The 25,585-nt window shown below is 41.1% G+C and overlaps 1 protein-coding gene across 1 annotated transcript in view; it reads right to left on the bottom strand.

Annotated features, from left to right (window-relative positions):
- Window positions 1-2,665: 2,665 nt before the first annotated feature.
- Window positions 2,666-25,585, bottom strand: part of gsk3ba (glycogen synthase kinase 3 beta, genome duplicate a) — a 113,634-nt gene continuing 90,714 nt past the window's right edge. The window contains exons 8-12 of the mRNA XM_078409046.1: window positions 22,318-22,415; window positions 21,557-21,652; window positions 14,281-14,467; window positions 10,425-10,523; window positions 2,666-6,935 (exon numbers count right to left, since the gene is read on the bottom strand). Coding sequence (XP_078265172.1) covers window positions 6,865-6,935; window positions 10,425-10,523; window positions 14,281-14,467; window positions 21,557-21,652; window positions 22,318-22,415 — 551 coding nt within the window. The 3' untranslated portion in view covers window positions 2,666-6,864. The remainder of the gene's footprint in view (window positions 6,936-10,424; window positions 10,524-14,280; window positions 14,468-21,556; window positions 21,653-22,317; window positions 22,416-25,585) is intronic.

The following is a 25,585-nucleotide window of genomic DNA, read 5'->3' as shown; positions in this document are numbered from 1 at the left end:
TTGCGATGTCTGTCCTCTGCTGCCCAGATTTAGGATTACTGTTGTCCATTTCCATTTCTGCACATCACATCACAGACTGCAGTCATTTGTATCCTATCTTACCTGGCTACCACCCTCATCCTGACCAATAAAGCTTCACGCCACCCCACTCTTAGCAAGCATTTCCAACCAGAAATTTCCATAGGCCTACTTTTCAGTTGTAAAATCCTGGCCATGTGTGCATCACCTCATGTGTCCCCATGGTGGTGGTAGAATCTTTAGCAGTGAACACAACTTGGCAGCATTCTCTCCATAAATCACATTTCACCACTTAGAACCAGATTTCCATCAGACCAGGTGGAAACCTTCAGGTTCAGGGAGTTTCCTCCCAGATGTTATCAGCGAAGTGAACCATCCTATCACCAACTAGAGAGCAGTCCTAACCTACCATCAACGCATTAGAAACCTACCTTTAATCAGACTCTACTGGACTTATCTTGCACTAAACGTTATTTCCGATATCCTGTATGTGTACACTCTGGATGGCTTGATTGTAATCATGTATTGTCTTTCCACCGACTGAGTAGCATGCAAAAAAAAGCTTTTCACTGTACCTCAGTACACATGACAATAAACTAAACTAAAAGTGTCTGATGGGTCCAGACCTGAAACGTCACCTGCCCATGTTCTCCAGAGATGCTGCCTGACCTACTGAGTTAACTCTAGCACTTTGTACTTTCTAACACACCTTTGCTGGTTTTATTTCTAATGTTTCTTGGTTTTTTTCTCATATGAAAGGTGCAATATAATTCAGGTTATGCACTAACCAATTCTAGGGTTACTATCACGACACAACTGCTTTGGAAGCTTCTGTACAGCTTCACTTATGTTCCTCATTTACAGCACAGCCAAAGAATTCTCTTCCCAAAAGGCCATGTGATTATTCTCCAATAGATCAAGGAGACTCACCCTCATGCTTGGTTCCATTCGCCTGATTCTCAGGTTGAAAGTCATGCGGCAGAGAAATGTTGGCGTACACTGCCTCTCACCATTCCATGAGGTAGCCTGCACTAAATCTTTAGCTCAAAATATGAAGTGAGATTAAAGTAGACAAAAGATATCTGTAGTAAATAATCGCAAACTCTGCCCTCGCTCACAATCAATGCACTTTCAATTGTAGTATGTAAAATAAAGAGGACATTTATTTTGAGCTGAAAGTATCTAAAAATTAGCCTCATTCAGCAAAAATGTTTAACTAATGCTATTGGACACATTTTTTTAATCTTATCTCCATTTTATAAAACTATTAATTTCATTGCTTTGATTACATTGGTTGCAAAAGCTTTAGATTACATCTCATTAAGGATAGCTTCACTGTCACCCAAGTAAGAAAACCTGAAGAATTTTTAGGTTTAACACTGAACCTGTTGCTAAACACCATATTTTATTGAAATAATGTACAACATATGAAGGGTATAATCGAAAATTGTGTGAAAGTCAAAAGCAAGGTGGAAAATCAATAGAAATAAAAATCACCCACATATTTTCACAGTGGCATTACTTAAACCACATGTGGAGTATAATACAAGTCAAATAATTAAACAGTTACCTTTTCTCATAAAATCTTAGCTTTTAAAATTGTTTTTAAAAAAACAGCCTGTTCTTGTGAGGTTTGCTGTTAAAATAATCTTTTTACAGGATTTTCTTTTATTAAAGCCCAACACCAAGGTTTAACAGACCTTACTAAATGTAACAGTATTTTGATCCCCATTCTCCCCTCCCCCCCTCCCCACAAGCTTTTGGTAATCATGCACAAAACAAAAAAAAAAGCATTATGTTTACATGACACTGGAACTGATATTTTTCAGACCAATGTTTCAATTTAGGTATAATTTTATTGTTTTAAGCCAAGTAACACTTTGAGGAAACAAGAACAGCAGCAATTTCTATTATTTTCTCTGGTAGCTCACTTGTATATGTATCGATATACAACCATGTATTTTGCAGTTCAGCTTCACATTGTTTAACCAGTCAGATGCAATAGTCACAGCTCCATCTGAATGCACAGTATAAATAAAATATTGAGTAGTGATTAAATTCACAATAATTGCATTATAAAGTGGTTCATCTTGAATACCTCTGAAAAAAATGCAACTGATACCGTGGTATTTGTCCGGGCTACTTTAAAATATTATTACAGATAAAATTACAGATCAATTCTTTCGATGAATATTATTGTTCCTAAACCAAATTATACAATAAAACGAATCGTGTTTGAAATTAAGGAGAAATTTAGGTTGCTTTCAACATCGGGACTACTTTAAGGCTGATTCATCATTGGTTCTATGGGGGTGATGTTCGGAGGGAGTACGTTACGTTGGAATATTGAACTGCTGGTAAGTACTGAGCAGTGAACTCGTCAGGGTCATTAAAGTGGATCATGGAATCAGTGATGCACAGCTAGTTTTATTGCCTTCTAATATTTGTATCTGTCTCTGCAAGCATTGCCCTGCTCACCAAACTCATCCCGCAAACATGATTCTAATTTAACCTCTCTAAGCTTCCATCTCTAAGACGTTCAAGCAGTTGGGTTGAGTGCTTGATGACCATAAAAACGGGCATGTCTATATTGAAGTATACCTTTAATAATTTTGCTATTGCAGTAGATCTTTACTAGTGATAAAACTATGTTTCACATGTATTTATTTCATAAAATGCTACAGTTAAGACATTTTATTAAATACACAAAAAGGCAGACTACATTGCAATCCTACATTACTGGTTATTCCCTGTGAAAAGATTAACCATTTTTACTTGATCAAAATCAACTTGCACATTAAAAAGGAAGACTTACAAAATTAGACAGGAAGGGACTATGAATTGTTTGTGGCCTATCCTACTTTTTATTTAATGCAAATTACAGTACCAGTATCTATTCGGAACTGAGTCACACAGAACGAATTGTATTTACAGGGATAAACATCAAGCATACGTCACAAAAATTTATATTAAAATGAAATAAAAATTCAGTCACAAACAGAAGCATTCAAGTAATAATGTTAAACAGATTTTTTTTTTTTTTTTTTAAACCAAGACAGTTCACACGTGATGCAATGGTTGTATAGTATCCACAGTTCTTTTTGACAGAGGTGGTGATGCTTTTGTGTACAGGCTGTGTGAAGCATAGCAAAACATCTCTAAGGCGGATTATACAGGCAAGCAGGTAGTCACACAAGTAAATTACCACGTTTAACCCTTTGTGTACCAATTGCAACATAAAATCAAGGATATAGGCTGGGACTTCAACATATACTCTTGGACAATTTCAAAGATTTGGTTGGTCTTTACAACAAAAATCTAATCATTCGTTTTGATTCTAGAAATCAAAATTGGACAGGCAGCAACTGGAGAAAACCCCCAACACCTTCCCAAAAAAAACACTCAAATCTAAATCTTTGGACCAAACATATTGCTGCTTTCAGGAAACCCAGCCACCAGGAGTCACTCCCTGTAGTCAGTTCTCTCTTACCCTGACAAAATTACACCATGTAGATTATTTCAGGACCAGGGAAATGGACAGCACTACCAGTTTAAAACAAAGTACTGAAACTATGGGTAATCATTGTAGCCAGTACAGTACAAAGACGTGGACTTGGAATTTACTTCCGGCTGGTTAGCAATATGCTTACGATTTGCTCTTTTTTCATTAATGGCCACATTTCGGAAAACTATCTCAGGAAACCGACTTAAGTATTGTATGTGTTCCTTTTTTTCCCCTCCTCATAATAAGAGCACTAAATTCAGTATTTTAGATATTGATACTGGTGGTGGGATGAAGATGATCCTAATGAAAATATCTGCTCAGATCAATGATTAACTCACTCACTACCTTCTGCAAGCCACATCTCGAACCGGTCCCTGTCGAATCTAGCCGGCTAAAATGGCAAGGATCTTCACTTCTATTATATGTTTCTTTGTAACAATTAAACATACAGAGGAATATTAAGTGTATACTAAAAAAAACCTAAAGAATGCAATATATATGTTTGAATATTAATTTCCATATTGTAAAAATATTTGATGCTATAAAAAAATGGTTTATACCAAAAAAATTGTACAAACCAATCCCAAATGATTTTCTGGTCATTTGGGATTCCTTTAAACCTGCCAGTGTAGGATGCAAAGTCAATATAATCAGGTCTGCCCAGCACTGCAGTGCTCTGCAATATCGACTGGGGAGGATGATCAGAGCACTACAAATTACTGCTCTATTTAGACTAGTCTAATGTAACAACCAAGACTCTTATCTTGCCCCACACCTCCCCAAAAGGTTCTGTAGCTTAAATTGGCAGCGTGCTTAACAGCAGGCCATGGTTTAAAAAAATGCAATTCCTATTTGTGTTGTTTTATTTTTAAAATAAAATACAAGAACTCTTAAGTTTTCTTTCTGAAATTGGAGACTTCAATTGTTTCCTTTGATCATACAAGCCCTGGTGTAAAAGGTGAACACAACACAGGGTCACCAAGCTCTGGATGTATTTGTGTTCTCACTGATGGCTGGGTCAGAGCAGCCTCAGGAGACTAGGACCTGGTCAAAAAAAAACCGCACTAAGATGAAAAACATGAAATACATTTAGATTTTGAAACATAAAACACAAGCAGTTTTTTTTCTCCATGTGCATGCCATATTGAACTGCCTAAAAATGCATGGAACTGCTGGGCTGAATCTCCATTAAGATATACTATCCAAATTCTAAACAGATAAAAGTGACACGGTGGATAGTGTACATTCCATAACGGGAACAACTGCCTACTCAGCCTGGAAATCCACTCACTCCTGGTACAATGCAGAAGCCAGTCCATACCTTGTTGCTTGTAAGGGATATATATATATATAATGTATATATATATATATGTATGTGTATGTATATATATATATGTGTGTATATATATTTATATATATATATATATACTGCAGCCAGAGATGCATTAAGGATGAGCAAACTATTCTGATTAAACATGCCCTTTATTCCTTTGTAATTCAATGCCCACTTTTCCCACTGCTGTATTTAGTGGCATTTCCTCATTACATATTTTAATATATTTATTTACGTGGATATGAAAAATGTCAAAAATATCACCAGTGTGGTATTTTTAAATAGTGCTACACATGTTGCAACAATTAGGAAGGAAAGTTCAATTGGCAATATGAATTTCCTCCTTTAAAGGCACTAATCAAATCCTAATAGTTCTCTCATCCATAGTACAAATCCACTTGAAACTTCATAAGCTGCAACTGACCAAATAAAGTCCATAGTTCAAAAGGAACCTTATAATGGGACACTCCCGGTGTTAATCTGGTGCACACAAGATAAAAGCATTTGGTAAAACAAAACTCATTAAAAAAAAATCAAGATTTGCATTATAAAATGTCAAATAATTTGTACATTAAAAATATAAGTTTCATGCAGCACTAGTGGCAACTCGGCCAGGTTTTCTTTCATTCCTCGCTTCATATCCTAAGTAAATTTTCGGAGAATAAAACAGAGTTGGCGTAGCACATTTAGAGTTCAAATAATTGATTATACATGTATACGATGTACTAAAATTTGTATAGTAGATTACTTTCAAATGAACTCTGCCAAATCAACTGAAAACAATTATTTTTTTGTAGAATACACCAGTTTCAAATCTTAAATCGTCATAACCTGTTGAGAGCCCAAACATTTTAACTAATATTTAAAAAAATGCAACTTTTGAAGTGTTCAACAATTCTGTACAACTCTTTTCCAACTGCAGTGTGAATCTGATACCCAAAATAAAACTCTCTAATCAATAGGTCAACATAAAAAGGTACATAAAGGGTTAAATATGAAATAAACAGCAAATATACTTTAGTGAGGGACAATTAAAAAAAATTCAAACATTGGAAGCAAAGGCACTAAAAACTAGATACTATACAGCACTAATTCCTTGTACACTGTAGCCGCATCTATAGTACAGAATTGAAACTATGGCTTTAAAAGCTCTCCTACAATTAACAAAATTTGCCCTGAATGTTTGTTGCTCTCATCAGTTCCCAGGTCCACTTACTTTATGTACAAAAATAATAAAAAAGGGTGGGGGCAGGGAAGAAGAGGGAAGAAGTCTGAAATCAGTGGGATAATTTTTACACTCCTTCGAGAACTCAAGATTGTATTTCAGTTGGTGTAGTTCAGAAACCTACTGAGACCTATGGATTTTTTCTATACATTTAACGGGGGTATACACACTACACTGATTTTGCAATGACTCGATTTAAATAAATGGGACTAGAACAGAAGTCCATTGGATCACAAAAAGTAACCATTAGCCCTGAACAGTCAAATAATCAAGTGACAAAAAAGGTACTGAGTGTGTGAAACCTCCTCACCAGGGGGAATATTACGGTGACTGCAGTCTTTGCTTTTTGTGTTACAGTGATTGCCGGAGTGGATCTGTATTGTCCATTTGTGCTGGTACGGATAAAGCTTAATACCCATACCAAAATACCACCACTTCTCACTCAGATTCTTTGGAGGGAATCTGACGCCAATCGTTGTTTGCCAAATCCAAAGTCTACACCAGAGTGAAACACACCTCGGTGTTTCATGTGTTTGCCCAAGCGGGGGAGATCTGAACGCAATGGCAGACTTCAATAAAAGATTGTCAAGGGAAGAGTTAACCTTGCCCCACATTCCTTTTTCAATCCCTCTTCAGTGAGTAAATGATTGGTTTGTATTTAATTTGTACGTGTTTTTTGTTTAAAACAAGATTAAATAAAATGAACACTAATGACGTTGTTTCTTGGTAGTTGACCAGCATAGTTGCAGCTGACTGGACATCTGAGGCGGGCTTGACCCGTTCTCAGGTTGAGTTGGATGCCGAGGCTGAAGCTGCATTGGTTGACTGTCCACGGTCCACAGCAGCATTTGTATCTGGCAAGCAAGTGGAAAGAGCACATTTTACACTACGTTTTGCAAAAAGTTGACTCGTGTAATGCATTTGTTTATCTGTTCCGCTATCTGAACACCGTTTTGATTCCAAAACTTAGCAATTGTTTCCCTCTCCCTGACTCTCAGTCTGAAGAAGGGTCTCGACCCGAAACTTCACCTATTTCTTTTCTCCCGAGAGGCTGCCTGACCCGCTGAGTTACTCCATCATTTTGTGTCTATCTTCAGTGTACACTAGCATCTGCAGTTCTTTCCTACACACTCAGCAACTGTTTCCTCCGCTGTAGGAACTTGTTATTTTCACTGCAAGCATGCGCCTGTTTGATGAGCTAATTCTAAAAATTAAACCTGTCTTGTCCCAAGTTAGTAGGAAAGAATTGCAGATGCTAGTTTAAATCGAAGGTAGACACAAAGTGCTGGAGTAACTCAGTGGGATGGGCAGCGTCTCTGGAGAGAAGGAATGGGTGACGTTTCGGGTCGAGACTCTTCTTCAGACTGATGTCAGGGGAGGGGGCGGGACAAAGGTAGAATGTAGTCGGAGACAGTAAGACTGGTGGGAGAACTGGGAAGGGGGAGGGGATGGAGAGAGAGGATGAGGTTTTCCATACTAGATCATTGGTTCCCCTCTTCCATTATAGATGAGGTTCTCACTAGGGTCTCCTCGATATCCCGCTGCTCCGCTCTTGATCCCCCTCCCCCCATTTGCAACAAGGACAGAGTCCCCTTGTCCTCACCTTCCACCCCATCAGCCGTCACATACAGCATATAATCCTCCAACACTTTCGCCACCTCCAACGGGATCCCACTACTGGCCACATCTTCCCATCTCCACCCCTTTCTGCTTTCTGCAGAGACCGTTCCCTCCACAACTCCCTGGTCAACTCGTCCCTTCCCACCCAAACCACCCCCTCCCCAGGTACTTTCCCCTGCAACCGCAGGAGATGCAACACCTTTACCTCCCCCCTCGACTCCATCCAAGGACCCCGACAGTCTTTTCAGGTGAGGCAGAGGTTCACTTGCACCTCCGCCAACCTCATCTACTGTATCCGCTGTTCCAGGTGTCAACTACTGTACATCGGCGAGACCAAGTGCAAGCTTGCCGATCGTTTCACTGAACACATCCTCTCAGTTCGCCTTAACCTACTCGATCTCCCCCGTTGCTCAGCACTTTAACTCCCCCTCCCATTCCCAATCTGACCTTTCTGTCCTGGGCCTCCTCCATTGTCAGAGTGAGTGAGGCCCAGCGCAAATTGGAGGAACAGCACCTCATATTTTGCTTGGGCAGCTTACACCCCAGCGGTATGAACATTGACCTCTAACTTCAAATAGCTTTTGCTTTCCCTCTCTCTCCAGCCCCTCCCCCTTCCCAGTTCTCCCACCAGTCTTACTGTCTCCAACTGCATTCTATCTTTGTCCCACCCCCTCCCTTGACATCAGTCTGAAGAAGGGTCTGTACCCGAAACGTCACCTATTCCTTCTCGCCAGAGAAGCTGCCTGGCCCGCTGAGTTACTCCAGCGTTTCGTGTCTACCTTTGTTGTCCCGTTAGTACCAGTTTACCCACACCAATGGAGACACAAGCAAAAATTACTGCTCACCTCTGAAACGATACAGCATTCTTCAGAATAAGACCAGTCCTGACCCAAAACATCATCTATCCATGTTCTCCAGGGATACTGCCTGACCCACTGACTTATGCCAGCACTTTGTGTATTATGTTATATCCCATTAACCTTATCACCATCAGACTCGTTCACTACAAAGGTTTAGCTTAGTGTGAATATGCAAAACAGCACATTTGCTGCAAACTTCTCATATACATTTTTATCACAAATTCCTCCTCAACTCATTGTTCTGTGCGATCTTGGTATAAAATGAGTGCAACTTCACAACTTTCATATCACGTAAATAAAACAAGGCATGAAAAAAAATGTGTAAAAGGGGACCGTGAAAATTTGAGCAGTAATTTCAAGCAGTTCGATTCTGTGATATAATAAAATTGTAATCTTATCTCCCATGATACCTGTGATAAAACAAAGATTGAATAATGCAGGAGAAAATACAGAAGTCATCTTATAGATACCAATAGAAGAATTAGATTTCAAAATTCCTGACTTGAGAATATTTTTCAGGTAAAGTTTACTTTAAATGAAGAATTATTCGTACAACTCTGGTCCTGTCAACACGGCAGAGTTATAGATGCAGCAACTCTGTCTACTGATATTTGTGGGTGATAAATGCAACCACAGGAAAACCTCATCATACCATACTTCCATGGTTTCACAGTTCTCATTGGGAAATCTGTCTGCTTCATCTGAGATGACTTCTATTTTCTCTCCAGTATTATTCCATCTTTGTTTTATTGCAGATTTCATAGAGATAAGATTACAATTTTATTATATCACAGAATTGGACTGCCTGAAATTATGTTCATCCATTTACATTCCAGATGATACTGGAGTGTGGTGACTCTTTGCATGGATTCCAGGGGAGGATCTACTAACATCCGATACAATCTCTCTACTCTTTGTAATCTCTTTCCTACCAGTAAATCTAGCACCGTTTCCAAATGTTCTAATGACATTCTCCTTACTTTAGACTTTAGAGATACATTGCTCAAACAGGCCCTTTGGCCCACCCAGTCCGCGCTGACTAGTGATCACCCCGTACACTAACATTATCCTACACACTATGGACAATTTACAATTTTACAGAAGCCATTTAACCTACAAACATTTGGAGAGTGGGAAGAAACCAACGTGATCACAGAGAGAATGTGCAAACGACGGCACCCGTAGTCAGGATCAAACTCGGGTCTCTGGCGCTGTAAGGCAGCGAATACCGCTATGCCACTGTGCCGCCTCTGATCCATCTCTACCCCATTGTGGACGATGGACTTTGCCTTGGAAACACATGCGCTACAATACTGAGAACTATATTCTGCACTCTCTATCTTCCCCTTTGCTCTACCTGTTGTACTTGAGTTTGACAACTGTATGTATCTGTAGTACCATCTGATCTGATAGCACGCAAAACAAACCTTTTCTCTGTATCTGGGTACATGTGACAATAACCTAAACCCAAACCATTTGTTGAGAAAATACTTAGTGGTAAAGAGGGCAGTACAGTGGCACAACTGGTAGAGCTGCTGCTTCACGGTGTCAGAGACAGTTCAATCCTGACCTCGGGTGTTGACTGTGGAGTGTGCAGGTTCTCCATGTGACCATGAGGGGTTCCTTAGGTTTCCTCCAACACCCCAAAGTCGTACGGATATGTAGGTTAATTGGCCTCTGTAAAATTGCCCCAAGTTCATGGGGAGTGGAGGGGAAAGTGGGGTTACAGAGCTAATGTGAGCGGGTGATGGATGGTCGGTGTGGACTCGGTGGGCCAAAGGGCCTCTTTTCATGCTGTATCTCTAATTTCAACTAAACAAATTCCCACCGGCAAACTGAAATAATTCACTCTACGACACCCACCTGACACTGCGGAAGCATTCGTTGGAGTTGAAGCAGGAGCCTGATTCCGAATGTGAGGGGGGATAAGGATTGTTGCCAGTGCGGGGTTGCTTGACAGTTCTGCAAACACAAGATAAATGCTCAATGCATTTTATGCACCAGATTATCTCCAGTGGAAGAACAATGAAGCACTAGCTGGGCTTCATACCGAACAGTTCAATAATTTTTATGACTGGAACAATACAATGGAAATCTTTTGTGTCGGTAACAACAATTGATTGTGTACAACAGAAGGATCATTAATAAAGCTGTGAACATGAGCCGACTGTTTCCAGTATTTTTGTTTTGGTGTTGTGAGAAATCTTTCAGAATAAAACTTTTCTCTTTGATTATCTTAAATTCTATTTTCATGTATTCTACTAATCCCTGAAATTATGATGCCACAGCCATCCTGTGGAATCTACAAAAGCTGTAACAAACTGGACATTTTATTTTTTATGGAATCAAATGGCACAGAAATAGTCCACCTCACTCATGTGATACCTATTCACACTGATCCCATTTGCCTGCACTAGATCCACAACCCTCTTCACTATTCCTATCCAAGTACCCGTCCCAATGTTTTCTAAACATTGTAATTCTATTTTCCTCTGCTATTTCCGCTGGCAGCTCGATCCAGATACTACTGCAAGCGAAAAACTGCCCATCAGATCACCTTGAAATGTCTTCACTCTCCTCTTAAACCTGTACCCTCTAGTTCTAGACTCCGCTGCCCTGGGGCAGAAACCACTATCCATCCTGTCTTTGACCTGCAGAGCTCTGAAGACATGGTTTACATGGACTTTACAAGGATTTTGACAAGGGCTAGCATGTTGGATGGGCCAGAAGGTTGTTACAAGGCATCTTCAGCATGTTGGCAAACTGGATCCTTGCTTGGTGATGGAAGGCAGAGGTTAGCGGTGGACAGTTGTTTCCATGATTATGAGTCAGGGAATCAGTGCTGGGACCATTGTTGTATTGTCATATGTACAAATGACTTGGATGAATGAGAAGGGTCCCATTAGTAAGTTTCCAGATGACATGAAAATTGCTGGAGTCGTAGATAGCAAGACGATTGTCTTAGGACATAGCAAGATATCTATCAGCTGGAAAGTGGTCGAAGATAGCATTTAATCCAGATAAGTGAGATAGGGGCGAAACAGTGGCACCACAGGTAGAGCCGCTGCTTCACAGCATCACAGACACTATTTCAATCCTGAACTCAGGTGCTGTCTGCATGGAGTTTGCACGTTTGCCTGTGATCGTGTGGGTTTCCTCCGGGTGCTCTGGTTTCCTCCCATATCCCAAAGCCGTGCAGGTTTGTAAGTTAATTGGCCTGTGTAAATTGTCCCTAGTGTGTAGGGAGTGGATGAGAAGGTGAGATAACAGAACTAGTGTGAATGGGTGATCAATGGTCTGCATGGACTCAGTGGTTTGAAGGGCCTGTTTCCATGCTGGATCTCTAAACCAAGTGCACTTTTGAAAGTCAAATTCCAGCAGGGCAAATAGAGCAATGGCAGGGATCTTAAGAGTTTTGATATACAGAGAGACCTTGAGATGCAAGTCCATTGCTCCCTGAAAATGTTGACACAGAACAATAAGGTGGTGAAGAAGGCATTTGGAATGCTTTCTGCATGGGCTCTAGTTCTGAGCGTAAGAGTTGGGACTTCATGTTGCAGCATCACAAAACATTGGTCAGATCGCACTTGGGAGCTTGATATAAATTTCTGGTGACCACAAGGAAGATGCCGTAGCAATAGAGGATGAGGAAGAGACGTTGCCTGGAATGGAGCGCTGCAGATATAAGGAGAGATTGGATAAGATGGGCTTATTCTGTTGGAGGCTGAGGGGTGATCTTTCTTCCTGATGACCAGTTTGATGCCACACCTGGTCAGATTCTGCCTTGATGCCATGGCAGACACTTTCATCTGACCTCTGGATTTCAGCCACTGTTGAGGACAGGTTTGTCCTTGGAGTCTCCGCCTTCTGCTAACCATTCAACTGATGGCCACCATTCGTGAATGGATGTAGCTGGACTTCATACCTTTGATCCGATCCATTGGTCGAGGATTGCATTAACTCTGTTAATCACCCAGTCTTGTGTTACAGCTTCACTACTCATTTTTAAGTCTGAAGCTGCACATGGCATGCCCTTTTGTCTTCATTAAACCAACATGAACCCCCTGGCTTGAATGCACAGATATGAGTGAGTGATAAGACCATGCCAAAGATTACAAAATGTGGTGTATATTGCAATTCTGCGGATCATTCAGTGCCTCGTGCATGGTAAATTATGAGCTGCCAAATCAGTCTTGAGTATACAGCATTTAGCACAATGGCAGTGCCACAAAACAATGAGTTATGCCCCTGTCGGTGGCCAGCCATTGAGCTCATTACCATTCAGCTGGGGAACGAAGTGTAAATAAACAAAGACAGGGGGATGCCAGCAGACTCTGTCACATTCAACACGTGGCAGAGAGGGAGAGCCTTGGGCGAGGAGAACCGGTCCACACATGGGGAGCAGGAGCTGCTGCAGATCCCAGCGCTGGTCCGTAGTCCTCATGAAGGTGCAGCTCCACAGATCAGCATTGACCACTCATCCCATCCTATTAAACACCAGTCTGAAGAAGGGCCCGACCCTAAACTTTACCTATCCATGTTCTCCAGAGATAGACACAAAATGCTGGAGTAACTCAGCGGGACAGGCAGCATCTCTGGAGAGAAGGAATGGGTGACGTTTCGGGTCGAGACCCTTCTTCAGACTGATGTCATGGGAGTGGGCGGTACAGGGATAAAATGTAGTCGGAAACAGTAAGACTGGTCGAAGAACTGGGAAGGGGGAGAGGATGGAGAGAGAGGAAAAGCAAGGGCTACTTGAAGTTAGAGGTCAATGTTTATACCGCTGGGGTGTAAGCTGCACAAGCAAAATATGAGGGGCTGTTCCTCCAATTTGCGCTGGGTCTCACTCTGACAATGGGGAAGGCCCAGGACAGAAAGGTCAGTGTGAGAATGGGAGATGCTGTGTGGCCCGCTGAGTTACTCCAGCACTGCCATTGTGAGGGATTTGAGCCAACTGCACCACAAAACAGCACATGACACAGTGGATCTTTCTTAAAACATAGTAAAAGGGCGATGTATTTGTAAGCATTTTGAATTAGACCAAGAGTGTTGTACTGTACTATAAGCAGACTATAGGTGCACCAAAGGAAGCATACTGCTAGGTTGCAGGACAGCTCTGTCCAAGATCGCAAGAAATTGCAGAGAGTTGTGGATGCAGCCCAGTCCATCACACAGACCAGACTCCCCATCATTGACACCCTCTATGCTTCACACTGTTTCGCAAAAGCAACATAATCAAAAACTTGTCCCACCCGTGCGTCATTCCTTCTTCTCCCCGCTCCCATCACGCAGAAGGTACAGAAGCTTGAAAGTGCACACGCCACCAGACTCAGGAACAGCTTCTTCCCCTCTGTTATCAGGCTTCTGAACAGCCCTTCCATAAGCTAGAGTACTGTCCGATTCACTTCTACCTCATTGTGGACATTGGACTTTGTCCCTGGAACTGGTGCGTTACAAAGTCAAGGATTATATTCCGAATTCTCTGTCCTCCCCTTTGCTCTACCTGTTGTACTTGAGTTTGGCTTGATTCTATTTATGTACAGTATTATCTGATTTGATTGAATAGCATGCAAAGCAAAGCTCTTCACTGTACCTCTCTCTGTACACGTGACAATAACAAATCTTAACCTAAAAAAACTGCAAGTACAGAAAACACAATTTTAAATTGGCTTGCTTTTTCAATTTAGCCTTCAAAAATTGTTATTTTCTTCGTCCTCACCTTGAGTAGTGAAATTGAACAGTAATGGTTTCTCACGTCCATTTGGTAACTTGACATTTGGGTCCCGTAGTTCATCAAAGAATGTATGTGCACATGCCTCTAGAGGTGTCAAACGGGCGGTGGGTGTATATTCCAGCAGTCGGCTACAGAGCGCAATTGCTTCCGGCGGAGTGCGGGGTCGGAAGACCTGTCCAAAATAAAAATATCTTTAATCAATACAAATATCACCAATTGAAAAATGCACATAGTTCTCAAATGAAATGGGGCAACAGTTGATATTTGATTATACAGGCATCTCGCGATTAATACATTTTTGAAATAACCAGTTTGTTCCTCAAATATGAAAGTTTGATTTTGGAATAATGCGTTCAAATTTACTGCTGGGACATTGATTGCCGATGTTTAATTTACACGTTTTGGATTGCTCTCTACTTTTCAGGCACATAACCTATTCGTAAAAAGCCAGGTGCCTCCATGACTTAGTTTAATACAATGGCAGGACTGAAGTGATCAGGGGATGTTATGAAAGCCTGTCTATCTTTCCAATGTATTATGTGGCACTATTCAAAGAAAATGATATTTTGCATCACAGAGTCAGACAGCAAGGAAACGGGCCCTTTGGCCCAACTGATCCATGCCAACCAAGATGCCCCAATCCTGAATCATATGTACCATTAATAACTTCACCAAAAATAGTTATCCAGTAAATTATTGCAATGTTATATTGTGGAACTTTCCTGTTAGAATGCATCTGTATTAATACATATTTCACTCTACCATTTGTGAAATAATTCTGATCATCCAAGTCATAGAAAGCACCCTAAATATTAGAGTTTAAAAATAATCACCCAACCAAATGTCAAATGCATCAGACAATTTTACAGCAAGTTTATAAAACTTAGTTTTTCCGATAACAAGCACATAATTAAAATACATTTTGATGAATATGAAATCAAAACTTGAACAGGTGAAACAACTTATCCCGTTAAATAGTTATGCGATTTCCTGATGCAACTGGTATGGTTGATCGAGTATTTAATAATCAAACAACCTTTCTCAAAGTTTTACCTCATCCAGGTTTCTCTGTACCTTTGCTGAAGGGCAGAAGCTCGTGCACGGACAAAGTTCCACTGCTACCTATCACTCTGGTCAATGTTTACTTAAATACCACGATAACTTGTGACTTTGCTAGTCTGGAGGCAGCCGAGACAATTTACCCTTGATATTTGGAGCATTGAGACGATTTCTAAAAGCACTTTTATCAGTTAACGGCAGACATCAGTGATTATGCCTAGATTAAATTTACCCTTTATCAATAATGTCATCGTGGAATTTAACTCTTTGTCACGTGGACTATGCACATTGTTATTAACCAATTAATCTACTCTAGACTAAAGACTATACTTAAAAAGTGAAAGATTCCGATGAGTTGCTGGAGATCTGCCAATTTATACAACTAGTACTGTGTTGTTTTAAGAATTTAATGCTAAAATTAGTTTATAAAAAATGAAGCTTCATTGCAAAGTAAAGAGCAAGACCAGGAAGTAGGCATGATCAAGAGCACAAATATTAGTTGTAAGGAGCAAATTCACTGGGTGATTTGCATATATCACACTAAACACCACATATCTATGTATCACAGTCTATGTACAGACTGCTTTACCAGTCAATACTTGTAAAAGGAGAATAATTGTCAGTTTACTAATGCAAATTTTTGCTACCCTTTTAAAATTGTAATTGATTACATTTGGAAAGTACATTATTGGAGTGAGGTACGTTTGAGCTCAGATTGTTAAAGATGTTCTATATCCTTTGTCAAAAAAATAATGTTTTTCTACCACTCTTGCGACATCTATATACCAAAACTCTTGTTTGTTTGCTCCTGAACTACAGCCAAAACGGTACACGATAGCGCAACAATTTCAGGCCCACCATACTCCGTTGTCCCTTTGGTGTTAATGGAAGAAGTTTCATTGAAATCGGTGTAATATTTTTAAAGTTATTCACATTTTAAAGTTTAAATCTATCTCCTAGGGAGGGAGGGAGGATAAGGGGGGTTGAGGGGGATGGAGTGGAGGGGGATGGAGTGGAGGGGAAAGGAGGAGGGGGGAGAGGGGAGAGGGAGAAGGAGAGGGAAAGGGTGCTGCACCAATGCAGGAGAGGTTAGGGCCCCAACGGGTCCACGGTCTAGTTACTCGTAAAATCTGTTCTATTCACCATTCTGCCATGTAAAATTCTATATAGCAAAAATTTGTATGAGATTGTCATTCAAGATTCCCAGTACTATGAGGTTCAATTTGCACATGCTGCAGGAAAATTATCAGTAAAAGTTCAGTTAAATAGTTTTGCAAACCTATTTCTGTACTGATTGGGAAAGCACCTCACAGAAGATAAAATATTAGTCTTCTCATAGCTTGCATGTGGAAATGAATGAATAAATCGGCCTTACAGCATGGGAGCAGGCCCTTCAGTCCAACTTTTCCATGCCAACCAAGGTCTCTTCCAGAGGTAGTCCCATTTTCCTGCATTTGACTCACATCCCTCCAAACCTTTCCTATCCATGTAACTGTCCAGATATCTTTCAAACAGAGGGGAAGCAAAAAAACATTGGGGTTTGGCATTAACTGAAAAATGGTTAACATAGTATTTCAGAATATTTCCCTGCATTTGTTAAAATGTTTATGGCCTTTCCAACTCCATTTCCTCCACCATCCACAGGAGAAAATAATACTCTCTAGCCACTTGCAGCGACACTCTCAAATTTCCTAAAGACCAACTTCATTTACCATAACAGTTCTTCAGATTTCAAATTGCTCAATTCCACATTCACTGCCATCTTGTTCCTATTAAACCCAATCTCCGGCATTCAGCTACATTTCTTTGTGGTGCAGGGTGATGCCAGCAATGATCGCCTCACCAACAGTCTGTCTGTCCCTTCCTTCTTTGTTGATTGTTTGTTTGTGTTAAATGTATGTTTTTAGTGTTCTTTAGCTTGTTTTATGTGGGGGGTGTGGGGTTGGGGGAAACTTTTTCTAATCTCTTACCTCGATGGAGATGCGATTTTTTCCCGTATCGTATCTCCATCCGCACTGTGGCCTAACATCGAGGAGTTGGCAGCCTTTGCTGGAGACCGACTTTGAGAACTCCACCATGGGAGTCAGCAGGACTTACCATCGCGGAGCTTGCAATCCCTGTCGGGGATCGACTTTGGGGCTCCAACCGTGGGAGCCTGCGAACTTTAACGTCGTGGAGCTCGCGGTCTCTGGTTAGAGACCGACTTTGGGAGCTCCAAGCTGCAGGAGCTTCGGCCGCCCCAACGCGGGAGCTTCGATCGCCCCGATGTTGGAGCTTTGATCGCCCCGACGCGGAGGCTTTGACCGCCCCGATGCAGAGGCTTCGACCGCCGGCTGCGGGAGCTACGATTGCCCCGACTGCGGGAGAATAAAAGAGGAAGAAGTTGGACTTTATTGCCTTCCATCACAGTGAGGAATGTGGGGAATCTGCCGTGGTGGATGTTTATGTTAACTTTTATGTAGTTGTGTGTCTTGCTGCTTTTTTTTTAGTATGGCTGCATGGCAGTTCGAATCTCATTGTACCTTAGTCATTATTCCAGGATTCCCTGGATCCCAAAGTCATTATTCCAGGATTCCTTTGGGACAGAAAGTTTAAACTAACTTCCTTCTTCAGGCTCTCCTGCAGGTTTCTCTCTGCCAAGAATGGAGTTTGTACTTACTTTCCCAGTGCTCATTTTAACCAACCAACTCACACATCCCACTGCCGACTTACCAATGCTTGGCTCAGGATTCCAACATCTGCAGTTCCTTGGATTTCCAATGTTCTTTCCTGCACTACCCGCTGCCTGGTGCTAGAGTTTCCCCCTGTCAGAACTGTCACTTTATTTTCATCACACCTCCTCAAACCTTATGCCAATACTGATCTTGTTATTCTCCTCTTACACAGAGTGAACGGTCTACTTGTTCCTCACTTGCTCCGACTGCACTGTAACCAGAGATTCCCCCAGGATCTACCATTTTATCTCAACAGCTGCCCCACAGCAACCTCTTCTAAAAGCACGCCAGTCTTCACAAGCTACCTTAATACAAACTGTTGGCGTTGGATCTGAAGAAAGGACATTATGCTGCTGTTAAATTAACTAAGCTCTGCTCAAGAAAGAGGTCTGGAGATGTGGGAGACAAGGTATGTGATGCAGGCAGAGAGAGAAGGTAGTGGAGGGATGCATTGTCGCGGAATGTTAATACAGTACACCTTAGATGCAATGTTCCCATAGAACAGATGTTTTCCTTTGCCTGGTTTCCGAATACTTTCTGTGTAAAATTCAACTTTTTCAAAATGAAATTTGGGCAATGCCCGCAAGTTAACTGCACAGAGAAATAGGAAGCTGAATGATAGAACAGATCACAAAAGAAAACCAAAAGGAGGTTGAACTATGTTCAAAGAATAAAAAAACCCATACCCAAGGTACCCCAATTTTTTCCAAGATGAAAAAGCTCCTTCTACGTTTAGCACAAATAGTAGCTTTGCTCTCCCAATAAACTAAATTGGACAGTTGTACAAGAATATAAAAATTCTACATTCCGAAATAAATCCAAGCTCATTAACAAATAAAAGATATTTATATCCAACGCAGATTTGTGGTTTCATTGTCTAGATTCCATGAGCTTGGAGGCAAAATGATTGTTCGCCAACAAAACATCGGCAAAAGCAAGCATTAATTTGAGTACCTGCAAACACCAGTGCAAAGACCGGGGCGTGACACTAAAGAGCCCCATTTGCTCGTTAATCTTTCTTATTCCAGGTTTCAAAAGAATTAGCAACAGCTAGATAGAATTTTATCTCCTAGAGTGCTCCATCTATGAATTTGATCACTCTCAAGATGAAGCAATCAGCGTCAAGCTGCCAAGGGCTGATTGCCTTTCCCATTACTAAATCATTGCATTTTTAAAAAATCAATTTTTCTCATGATTGAAGTCCTTCGCAGAAGAACGTAAGAATATTGCCAGAAAATAATGCACGTTATAGCTGGTGGTCATTAACTGAGCAAGTGTGGGCTCTGGAATTGGACTTACTCAACTAATCCTCACTGACATGGGGTCCTGCACAAAAAAATCAGGTCCCTACAGCTTTATACACATGATGCATCCGCCAAATCTGGTGTCGAATCCACATGTCTATCATCAGGAAAAGGAATAGCTTTAATCGTGCAATATGTTCAATGTTAGAAGAGTGAAAGAATTATCTATTAAAGAGATTTTGAAATAATATTTAAACATAGAAGGCATACACTATTTGATTTTTGTGGATACAAGGAACTGCAGATGCCGGTTTACAAAAAAAGACACAAAGAGCTGGAGTAACTCAGTGGGTCAGACAGCATCTCTGGAGACGTGGATAGATGACGTTTCAAGTAAGGACTCTTCTTTGGACTGATGGGTGGCATTTCAGGTCGGGATCCTTCTCCAATCTCTTCTCAGTCTGAACAAGGGTCTCAACCTGAAATGCCATTTATCCAGGTTCTCCAGTTGCTGCCTGATCCAGCGACTTTATTTGGTTTGTTGTGCTTCTGCTGCAGCAAATCTTTGTATACCCTTCGCAGTTAAACAGCACTGGCACCTTGCAGAAGCATGACTTCTATCTTCACCTACTGATACTTTGACCATGAGTGTAATTCACAACGTGCACAAAATGTGCCATTGGCCTCTGAAATTTAAGACTCCGATTATTCTCCTGCATGATTCTGTTCACTCAATCTCTGATTTGCTCACTCTATCCAAACAACTCTAGCACATATTTTTGCCCTTATTTTCATTCTCTTTTTCTACTTTCTCCCAAACTCATATCTATTATTGCATATATTCTCAACCACTCACTTACAATTGATTCATTTCATTAGCAAATTCTTGCACTCATAATTAAGCTGATTCATACTGTCCCCCTAAAGTGTGGGTCAGGCTGTAGAATGGTCACCGGTCCACTCCTTCCACAGATACTGCCTGACCTGCTGAGTTCCTCCAGCACAATGTATTTTGCTCAAGATTCCAGCAGCTGCAGTTCCATGTGTCTACATATAATCACCCAATGACTCTCCTTTTACCCCAGGGGAGGGAACAATTTGTGGATCCAATCAGACCTTTACCAGTGCAGCCAACATACAATTGCTCATCCCCAGTGCCAACTTAGCAATTTTTGTTTCATATTCTAGGAGGGTAAATAACAGCATTTGATTCATAGATGCTGTGGTGATGCAAAGAGCTTTAAGACAGAACTACAGTGAACCACTGAAATATTGTTTCATTTAATGATTTTGCTTAAAGATGGACACAAAATGCTGCAATAACTCAGCGGGACACGCAGTATCTCTGGAGAGAAGGAATGAGTGACGTTTCGGGTTGAGACCCTTCTTCAGTTCCTTCATACACATAATGATTTTGCTTGATAGTTGTGAAATTCACAATAACGGGTGAATGGTGCAAGTTTTGATTTAGTGTTGAGAACTGCCAGGAAGTTCTCTTCTCCATATCAAGGAAGTGAAAAGGCTCAAATTAAAATACATTTATGCACTTTCAACTCAGGCTCAGTGGGTATGAATCCATAAATTATCAGGGTCCATATCAAATTGTGAACTGAAAATATGCAAACAAAACAGAATAATATTAATGGGAAATATTGTTTTGTGTGGGATTGAATAGTTAATAATATGTAATTAGTACTTCATAACCAATGAAGGGTTTAAAAGGGAATTTGCTGCCTAGAACCAATTTAAAATAAAATCTCTCACAATGCAATGGAAATTAAAAAGTTAATTTCATAAACTTTGAGCAATGATTGCAAAAGATCCAAAATAAGCCCTGATACTGTTTCTAATTTTTTTCCCCCGTTCCGATACATCATACAGAAATTTGCTCGACAGAAAAGCATTAAATCCACATATTTATTCCAATTTATAGTATTAGCATTTAATAGTCATGACAGACTAAAGTTTGAATTTTCACTGTGTAAAAACTACAATATTTTATAAACATTTTATCTCTTTATAGAATACTGGGCTGAAAACACAGCTGCTGAATGTGTATGTTGGTCAATATTGACCTGACAAGTTTGGCATAAAACTCTACAGTCAAAAACCATAAATGCTTTCTGCTGTAATTTTAGAGTTAGATTCTAAAACTCCAATATTAGCTTGACCGAGGGAGATCTTGGCAGTTCTTGGCTCGCTAAACTTTGCCCTGTACTACTGCATAAATGTTCCTTCGCTTACCTTAGTCCAAGGATGTGCCTTGATCTGTGGGAATTTGAATTCAGTGTAGTTGGGATTCATCTCTCTGATTTGCTCCCTTGTTGGTGTTCCCAGGACCTGGAAACAAACATGAAATATGCATTGTATAATCTGATGAATTCATACACAAGAATACAATTCATTAGATGATACAATTACTTGTAAGTTGAACACTGGTGTCTAACACATCCTCAACGCTAGTGCATAAGAACAGGCCAAGGTGCAAGGATTGAGTTTCAAGTGCTATAGATTATCAACCAAAGGTATGGTTACATTCTTTGAAATAAGTTCAACCACGTACAAACAGAAACCTCAAAAGGTTGGGATGCAATGCCAATTATCCATGTTCCATCTGGTCAGTCCTAACTCATCCAATGTTCTCAAAGACCAATTCTACATTGAAATGTTAGAATTCTTTCAAGTGGTACACTTATAGATATGTTAATTGTTTAAACAGTCAAGTGTACACTCACATGCATTACATAAATCATTCCACTTCAAGTCAATTGAGAACTTGCGTCAGGCTCCAGATGTGGAATAAAGCAGCAGAAAATGAAGCCTTTCAAAGCATTTTGTTCCATCATTATCAAACTGATCTGCCACAGTACGGTAAGGATTAGGGTTATTGTCGTCGTGGAATTAAGCATAGGTTAGAGGCTTAAAAAACGAACTTTCCAAAAGGTAAAACAACAAAACAATCTAGGTACACCATTACGTACAAATGCTTGCGTGTGATAGCATACCTTTATAATTTCTACCAGCTGATCAACACCACTGTCACCGGGGAAGATGGGCTGTCCTAGCAATAGCTCTGCTAATACGCAGCCAGCTGACCACACATCTACAAATGTAAAAGCAAGTCAAGCGGTTAATTTTCAGAGCAGTGACCATGATTTCTTAAAAAAAATTGATCTTGTTCAGAATATTCTTTTTGGAAGCATGGCAGGACTTGCACAGATAAATTGGCACATTAATTTCATGAATATATTTTCCACATTGTACATAACCACATTTAAGCAGAGTACAGTAAATTTGTGATAACATAGAAAATAGGTGCAAGAGTAGGCCATTCGGCCCTTCAAGCTAGCACCGCCATTCAAAATGATCATGGCTGATCATCCAAAATCAGTACCCCGTTCCGGCTTTTTCCCCATATCCCTTGATTCCCTTAGACCCAAGAGCTGAATCTAACTCTCACTTGAAAACATCCAGTGAATTGGCCTCCACTGCCTTCTGTGGCAGATAATTCAATTCCAGGTTCACAACTCTTGAGTGAAAAAGTTTTTCCTTATCTCAGTCCTAAATGGCCTACCCCTTATTCTTAAACTGTAACCCCTGGTTCTGGACTCCTCCAACATCGGGAACATTTTTCCTACATCTACCCTGTCCAATCCTCTAAGAATTTTATATGTTTCTATAAGATCCCCTTTCATCTAAATTCCAGCGAATACAAACCCAGTCGACCCATTCTTTCATCATATGTCAGTCCCACCATCCAGGAATTAACCTGGTGAACCTACGCTGCACTCCCTCAATAGCAATAATGTCCTTCCTCAAATATGGAGACCAAAATTGCACACAATACTCCAGGTGTGGTCTCACCAGGGCCCTGTACAACTGCAGTAGGACCTCCTTGCTCCTAAACACAAATCTTCTCAGAATGAAGGCCAACATGCCATTAGCTTTCTTCACTGCCTGCTGTACCTGCATGCTTACTTTCAGTGACTGATGTACAAGCACACCCAGGTCTCATTGCACCTCCCCATCTCCTAATCTGACATCATTCAGATAATAATCTGCCTTCCTGTTCTTGCCACCAAAGTGGATAACCTCACATTTATTCACATTATACTGCATCTGCTATCCATCTACCCACTCACCCAACCTGTCCAAGTCACCCTGCAGCCTGATAGCATTTTCCTCGCAGCTCACACTGCCACCCAGCTTTGTGTCTTCCGCAAACTTAGAGATGTGACATTTAATTCCCTTGTCTAAATCATTTTATATATTGTAAACAACTGGGGTCATAGAAACATAGGAAATAGGTGCAGGAGTAGGCCATTCGGCCCTTCGAGCCTGCACCGTCATTCAATATGATCATGGCTGATCATCCAGCTCAGTAACCTGTACCTGCCTTCTCTCCATACCCCCTGATACCTTTAGCCACAAGGGCCACATCTAACTCCCTCTTAAATATAGCCAATGAACTGGCCTCAACTGCCTTCTGTGGCAGAGAATTCCACAGACTCACCACTCTCTGTGTGAAGAAATGTTTTCTCATCTCGGTCCTAAAAGACTTCCCCCTTATCCTTAAGCTGTGACCCCTGGTTCTGGACTTCCCCAACATCGGGAACAATCTTCCCGCATCTAGCCTCTCCAACCCCTTAAGAATTTTATATGTTTCAATAAGGTCCCCCCTCAGTCTTCTAAATTCCAGCGAGTATAAGCCTAGTCTATCCAGTCTTTCTTCATATGAAAGTCCTGCCATCCCAGGGATCAATCTGGTGAACCTTCTCTGTACTCCCTCTAAGGCTAGAATGTCTTTCCTCAGATTAGGAGACCAAAACTGCTCGGGTCCCAGCACCAAGCCTTGCGGCACCCCACTAGTCACTGCCTGCCATTCTGAAAAGGACACGTTAATTCCTACTCTTTGCTTCCTGTCTGCCAACCAGTTCTCTATCCATGTGTAGGAAAGAACTGCAGATGCTGGTTTAAATCGAAGGTAGGCACAAAATGCTGGAGTAACTCAGCGGGACAGGCAGCATCTCTGGAGAGAAGGAATAGGTGACGTTTCAGGTCCAGACCCTTCTTCAGACTGATGTCAGGGGAGTGGGCGGGGACAAACATAGAATGTAGTTGGAGACAGTAAGACTGGGAAGGGGATAGAGAGGGAAGCAAGGGCTATTTGACGTTAAGAGGTCAATGTTCATACCTCTGGGGTGTAAGCAACCCAAGCGAAATATGAGGTACCTCATAATGGCACCTCATATTTCGCATGGGTAGCTTACCCATGCGAAATATTTCGCAGCGGTATGCACATTGACTTCTCTAACTTCAAATAACCCTTGCTTTCCCTCTCTCTCTATCCCCTCCCCCTTCCCAGTTCTCCCACTAGTCTTACTGTCTCCGTCTACATTATATCTTTGTACCACCCACTCCCCTGACATCAGTCTGAAGAAGGGTCTCGACCCAAAACGTCACCTATTCCATCTCTCCAGAGATGCTGCCTGTCCCGCTGAGTTACTGCAGTTCTCTATCCATGTCAATACCTTACCCCAATATCATGTGCTCTAATTTTGCACAATCTCTTGTGTGGGACCTTGTCAAAGGCTTTTTGAAAGTCCAGATACACTAGATCTACTGGCTCTCCCTTATTCATTCTACTTGTTACGTCCTCAAAAAATTCCACAAGATCAGTCAAGCATGATTTCCCCTTCATAAATCCACACTGACTTTGACCGATTCCGTCAATGCTTTCCAAATGCGCTGCAATAACATCTTTAATAATCGACTCCAGCGCCTTCCCCACTACCGATGTTAGGCTAACTGGTCTATAATTCCGTTTACTCTCTCCCTCCTTTCTTAAAAAATTGAGTTACATTGGCTACCCGATAGTCCACAGGAACTGATCCAGAGTCGAGAGAACACTGGAAAATGATCACCAATGCATCAACGATTTCTAGGGCCACCACCTTGAGTACTCTGGGATGCAGACCATCAGGTCCTGGGGATTTATCTGCCTTCAGCCCCAACAGTTTACCTAACACCAATAACCTGCTAATCTACTCCGATGGTTCGGCATTTGGCTCAGCAGAGCACCGTTCCATGCTCACTTTAAACTCACTAGGACTCCGTTTGCAGTTTCACATTAAGCCAATCAAACCCCTTCACCTGTATCCACCTATCACTTGCCAGCTGTGTCCCACCTCTCTTCCAGCTTTCCCCTCACTTCTACAATCAGTCTGAAGAAGGGTCCCAACTCAGAACATTTCCACCAGAGATGCTGCCTGA

Source organism: Rhinoraja longicauda, chromosome 12 (assembly GCF_053455715.1).
Source record: "Rhinoraja longicauda isolate Sanriku21f chromosome 12, sRhiLon1.1, whole genome shotgun sequence".
NCBI lineage: Eukaryota > Metazoa > Chordata > Chondrichthyes > Rajiformes > Arhynchobatidae > Rhinoraja > Rhinoraja longicauda.
This window is presented reverse-complemented; position numbering and strand designations above follow the sequence as displayed.